General features: G+C 33.5%; 1 protein-coding gene across 1 annotated transcript in view; it reads left to right on the forward strand.

Moving 5' to 3' along the window:
• LOC108570566 (putative transcription factor capicua) overlaps positions 1 to 4,574 on the forward strand; it is a 17,319-nt gene extending 12,745 nt beyond the window's left edge. Inside the window, 11 exon segments of the mRNA XM_017932443.1 lie at positions 1 to 105; positions 253 to 663; positions 740 to 1,049; positions 1,132 to 1,445; positions 2,198 to 2,426; positions 2,519 to 2,722; positions 2,890 to 3,156; positions 3,289 to 3,487; positions 3,612 to 3,829; positions 3,909 to 4,388; positions 4,464 to 4,574. The exon segment at positions 1 to 105 is cut by the window's left edge and continues 31 nt beyond it. Coding sequence (XP_017787932.1) covers positions 1 to 105; positions 253 to 663; positions 740 to 1,049; positions 1,132 to 1,445; positions 2,198 to 2,426; positions 2,519 to 2,722; positions 2,890 to 3,156; positions 3,289 to 3,487; positions 3,612 to 3,829; positions 3,909 to 4,388; positions 4,464 to 4,534 — 2,808 coding nt within the window. The 3' untranslated portion in view covers positions 4,535 to 4,574.
• Positions 4,575 to 6,713: the final 2,139 nt, after the last annotated feature.

The raw sequence follows: 6,713 nt of genomic DNA on the forward strand, positions 1-6,713 counted from the left end.
GAAGCAGAACCGACAACTCCCGCAGAAGTCGAGGCTAATGCTAATAAAAGACGTAGTCAGTCTCTTAGTGCACTGCATTCTAAAGAGCCCCCAAGTCCACTTAAAGTAAGTATAGAGATAAAAATATTGTCAATTTTATTTCAAAGCAGTACTATGCTTATAATTTATTCTAATATCATGTATTAATTATATTGAGACAATGATGGTATGAGTTTAATGCTAAGACACTTATTTCTTAATATCATTTCACAGAACAAAGACAGAATACGCCGACCGATGAACGCATTTATGATTTTCTCTAAACGACATCGTGCAGTGGTGCACCAAAGACATCCGAATCAAGATAACCGTACTGTATCCAAAATATTAGGAGAATGGTGGTATGCCTTAGGTCCAGAAGAAAAACAAAAGTATCATGATCTTGCGTCAGAAGTGAAAGAAGCACATTTTAAAGCACATCCGGATTGGAAATGGTGTAGCAAAGATAGGCGGAAATCATCAACAACAAGTTTCAAAGGTAGTGAATCTCGAGGGAAATTGAACAGTACTGGAGAAGATGCAGACATGGGACCACCAGCAGATGACGTACCATTAACACCAAGAGCTGCCGATGAAATTACGGTTCCCGTTACTACAGTATATAATGAAGTCCCGACGATTGAGGTAAATTTTACTTAGATTATTGATGATTTTTGATGTTTTGATTTCCATCCATGTTAAAAATATGTTTTTCATTCAGGTCATTAATCAATCGCATACACATCGGTTAATGGAAATGCCTTTGCCAGTAGAAAACACAGAATCTGACTTAAAACAGGATGAAGATGGTAATGCATCAGATGAAGATCAAATGGTAATCTGCGAAGATCCGCAACCTGAAATAGATTTAAAATGCAAAGATAAATTAACAGATAGCGATAATGACGTGCAAGACGAAGATGCTGAAAAGAAATGTTACACGCAATCACGGTTCTCACCTGTAACTGGTCAAAAAAGAGAAGCAATGAATGTTAAACAAGAAGTAACCTGTAGGCCTAAACCGATAAAAGGTTCGCTTTGATAATCCATTAAACATTACAACGTATAACAATATAGTATAGTATGGTAAAATCAATTTCTTCGTTTGTCTAGCACGAATACCTTCAACAGGTATTGAAACCACGACAAAATATCATCACACTTCTATGGATAAAGGAGGAACTGTATCGGTTTTATCCAGCACATATCCCTATCATAGCCCCGTCAATCCAACTGGAGTATCAGGTTTTCAACCTACCGGTGGAGCCTTCATAACTATGCCAATATCTCCAAAAGTTATTAAACCAGAACCAGTAAAAAGTGAACAACAGTATAGTACTCAGTATAGCATGAGCAATCTGGTAGCAAGTATTCATGAAAATGGAAGGAATATGCCTAAATTTACGGCTGCTCCGGTGTTACATTCTGTAAGTATCACAAGTACAGAGAATTAAAAGTATTTAATAGTAACATACATACCTACAATGAACCAGACAAGGTAAATCTGTACAGAACAATGAATGATATATTCAAAAGATGCTTAAAATATTTTATTTTCCTGACATCCTTTTTAGAGTACTCCTTTTCATTCAGGCATGTGTGAATACTTAAAAACTCTATTTTCATCGTTTGAGTGAAGAATAATTAGCAATTTATCTTATATACCTTTTATATGCAACGTGATAGCTTGTTTCAACATGTATGTTACTTAAAATATGAAAATATTAATTTATAATGTTACTAATCCCATGAACTTTTATATAGATAATTATAATAAAAGGGATAGAAAAAATAAAAAGTGAGAATAGATTGTGAGACAAACTTTGAGAATAAGATAACAATGTGAAAAGTAATAATTGTAACTAGTACTTTTTATGTAAATATAATTACGCTTTTTTTTGCACTCAAACGATTTTTTTATTACTTTTAAAATAATTATTTTTAAAGACTGTCTGAAAGCAAGGTATGAATAGTTACTATGTTTATACGTAATTCGAGTGCTATTCGCACGTGCCTACTTACCTTGCTGCAGTATTATTTTTATATTTTTTAATTTTTTTTCAATGTTACAACCTGAATTGAGGGAGCAGCGAACTCTTGTACCTTTTCTACAGAGTTCTATGTAAACACATGCGAATAAACTCAAAGATGAAATTACAAAATTTAACAATACTGACAGATTGGATCGAAACCTATGATGGCTCTGTTTAAACAACAGCAGCCGTTGCAGTCTTTAGGCACTATTCTTCGCCCCCTTACTTCAGCTGTCCCTTATCAACCATCGTTCACTCTAACATTGCTCGATAACGATTTGGTGGCTGTTTCCAAACCGCAGCAGGGATCGCAGTATCTTGGTCCAACACCGCCACATTCCCGGATGTACTGTGGATTCCAGATACCTATATCTGGTAAGTTTGTGTAGAATACAATAATTGTTTAAAAATCAATTTAATATTTAAAGCTGTATGCATATGATTTAAATACATATTGTTAATTGTAGATGCTGGCAACCGCAACATATCTTCGCAAGGTTTAGGTTCTGGTAATAAGATGGAAACCCAAAGTGTCATAGTCAGCAAACCTTACTCGGTTTCGACAACTTCCACTACGTCAACTTATCGAGGAATTGGTCATCCAATAGCACGTCTCACAGAACCCGAACAGAATGAAAATCAAGTAGGAAATAATCATGCTCAATTTTATGGTAAGTTCTAGGTAACTTTTTACATAAACAACACAGATAATTTAGATGTATAATAGTATAATTAATTTTCTTACAATTTTTAATATAGCTTTTGAAATGATGCTAAAGCGACTATCTAATGTGAATGTTTTAAACAAAAAGTACAAACCGCTTTTATTCTTTTTCAGTGAGTAAAGTAAAATCTGATCAAGAAAGAAAAGACACAGTCAATATTCTTTTACCTGCTACAAATGATAAGCATAAACAACCGTCTACACCACATACTCCTCACACACCTCTTAGTAATCATGGTAGTAATGAAATTTCTACGAATAAATCATATTCTATGGATGAAGGCCAACCTAATGATATAGGTCCAAGTAAGGGTCCTTTTATGCTTGCTCCAACTCCGGCACAACTTGGTCGAGCACCATTACAAAGGAGACAATCAATGGGTATAATTTTATATTTATGATACCTCAATAATGGTTTGATTTTAATATTAAATATAATTATTTCTTGTAGTCAAATTAAGTTCAATCATTGAAGAACTTTTTGTATATTTTGTTTCTCTTTCCTTTTTCAAGCAATGCCTCCCACATCAAATGCAGGAGACCATGGGCCTCTGACGTCTCAACATTGTGACAATCGTCCACAAATAAACACATCTCAAGCTACAGAACAAATGCAGCAACAACAAAATTTCTCAGAATCTCATGCTTCCCCGTCACCATCCACTAAGAAAGGTTCTTTCTTCAAGAAAAACGTCGAAGATGGAATGGACAGGTACTAAAGAATTATCATAACTTTTTAACAACTTCAATTATTTAAAGTTACACATTTTAAATAAAGATTTTAAAAAATTTGCACTATTTAAATAATATAATATATCAAATCTATATAATTGCAGAGTTCTCGAGCAAGTGAACTTCCAAGAAAAATTCTCGTCCTTACCAGAGTTTAAACCGGAAGATATACAAAGTCCAAGTGCAATCAGTATCAATACAGCGGGTTCATCTGGTCATGGTTCAGTAGTAACGTCTGGCTTACATCCATCAAATTTACAATCGTCAATGCAAATGCAAAGTTACCGGAAAAAAACTGCGCAAGGACCTCATAGGCCCACAAGTAATTATTTTAATAATTACAAAAATGCATTTGTCTTTTACTGTTATTTTTATTTTAACAAAACTACTTGTTTAAACAGTGAATGAGGATGACATCGAATCAGATACGTCAATATCTGCTACTCCAAAATCAACTTCCAGTGTCAAGTTGACGGGAAATACATTCTTTGGTCCAGATTTTAACGTTGATGCGTATAGAGCTAACACCGACCTAGTAGGAGATGTTGATGCTAGTTCTCCCAGGACGCCAAAAACCCCTGGAGGAGGTGCTGGAAACTCAGTAGGAATCGGTAGAAGTGAAAATGAGCGAGGCCATAGGAAAGTATTAGAGCAACGTCGACATCTTGTGATGCAATTGTTTCAAGAACATGGTTATTTTCCTTCAACGCAAGCTACTACAACTTTTCAAGCAAAACACTCAGATATATTTCCTAATAAGACAAGTTTGCAATTAAAGATTAGAGAAGTCAGACAAAAATTAAAAGCTAACTCAACACCTATGAGTGCTAACAGTCTGGTTAGTCCACTACCTGTTTCTGAACCTTCACCAAACGTGACTGGTAATTATTAAATATTTTTTTGTATTTATAAATATTAACTATTCTGCAGGTATTTGACAAAGAATATTTTCATAGGACCATTGACTGCTCCTCCTACGTCGATGGGAGCTCCACATTCACTGCCTGTAAGCAGTAGTGGTAGCTAGCGCCCACGTGCCAACTGTGATACTATGCATCCCCTTACTCCACAGCATGAGTACATCATTATTCATTGAGAAAAGAAAAGTTTTTATTCGGAAAATTGTTGGTGTACAAGTTTTTGCGAGTTGTAAAGTGCTGCAAGGTTTTAGTGCAATTCGGATTTTGATGTAACCTGGTGCAGGTAACTTAGACAGGCATATCAAGGTGAGTTGATGTACACATATCAGTAAATTCTTCATATTGTATATAAAACTGAAGAAGTATCGTATGGAGTGTTTCTCAAGATTACTAATGTTAACTTAAATATGTGTTCGAGTATCTGTGTTCTATTGGGATAATGATATGTAAAATTGTGAAATATTCGCGTGATAAAAAATTTGCTATATATTAGCAATGATAACGCTCATTAGTAAATTAGAAGCTCAACTTACAGGCTTAAACATATAATATTGTTTAATAACGAAATGAAAGAAAATAATATAATCGCATAAAGTAATTGTTTTGAAATATTTAATTCGAGAAAAAAAGAGCTTTCTTCTCTCAGAAGAAAAGACAATACTCTTCTGTATTCTAAATCCAAAGATGATTTATGGAATGATAATGGTAAAGATGAAGAAATTATTTTACTACTTTATAAAATCACAATTCGTAGTTGTACAATTCCAAATACGCGCAACCGATATTTGTACATCGAAACACCTTGGAAAGATTATGGAAGGCCTAAGCCATTGTTAAACATTGTTAAAAATACTATGAGATCCAAGTAGAAAGAAAGAGAGAGTGCGTGTGATATAAAAAATGAAGTTTCGTGTGTGTGTAGGATGTGTATGGGTGTCTTTGAGAGAAAGAGGAAGAGAAAATCGTAATCAGAGAGTATTAGAATTAATGAAGCATTATAAAATGAAATCAGAGTTTATATACTTTAGTTATACTTTATATATGATATAGATGAAAAAGAAAACTATAGAATGAGAACTGCGATAAACATTGCACAAAATTTATGTAATGCAGTCTGCAGATGTTTATTTTACTTGTAAATACTATGGCATGACTTGGAGTGGGAGATATCTGGAGAGTCTAAAGTATCTATAATGCTATGTCTGAAAATTTTAAGGCGAAAGCATTCTTTTGGTGATTTATAGATTATAACAGTGGAGGTAAAAATCGTGCCATTGTGCGGCGACAAACAAGGGAATGCATGCGTAATAAGTCCCTTAATAGTAAAGAATTAATTGTTAGACACCACTTGATATAGATAATATGTAATATGTTTCCAATATTCTCGAAAGTACTTATCTACTGTTTTTAGAGCTCTACTCAAATTCAACGCGTTTAAATTTACGTTTTATGAATATTTTAAAATTGATCTGCTTTTTTCTTCTCTTTTTTTTTTTTTTTTTTTTTTTTACTTATTTTTAGGGAAAATTTTATCTTTAGCTTATCGTAATCAAATGCGTGTGATCCAATAAGAAATATATTTGCAGACAAGTGAAATTTAATATTACCATCGAGCACCGAGGTAGAAAAAGAAGTGCCGAGAAGATTTAACGTTTAAATTTATTGAATATGTTATTGTGATTCGAATTTTGTTACTACGCTTTTAACGGAACTCGTTGTTCATTATGCAAATTATATATAATGTATTTCGCTTATTTTAACGCATTTTATCGATCAAATTACTTTTACGTTGTAAAAAAAAATTTTTCATGATATCTTTCGTGAAAACGCGTTGAATTTCAGCGGGGATTGTTGAATTTGGCTGTAAAATAGATTATGTAATTAGTGATATGTTTATTAAAAAAGCGCACCTTGAAAGGTTTAAAAGTCTCGCGCCACGGCACGCATATTGTAGTTAGGATAGGAACAATGTCTATTCTACATATTTTGTAAATAGAAGACAAATACAATACACTAACTGAGTATATATTATATAAAATTTAGGGTACATCCGAAATGGTAGAGTATATAGCAATGTAATTTGTAGAATAATAGTTATAATGAAAGCGCAGGCAGGATTAGGATACAAGAAAAAAATGAAAACAATTTACAGATTGTGGGCCTTCGGATGACGTGGACTCTGCGCACGGGACGGTCCCCCCACCCTCCTCCAAAGTTAACCCTTTCCTAAAGTGTTAGGATATTATTATTTGTATATAATATATAATTATATTAATTTCTTACCAT

This window comes from Habropoda laboriosa, unplaced genomic scaffold (assembly GCF_001263275.1).
Source record: "Habropoda laboriosa isolate 0110345459 unplaced genomic scaffold, ASM126327v1 scaffold61, whole genome shotgun sequence".
NCBI classification, from domain to species: Eukaryota; Metazoa; Arthropoda; class Insecta; order Hymenoptera; family Apidae; genus Habropoda; species Habropoda laboriosa.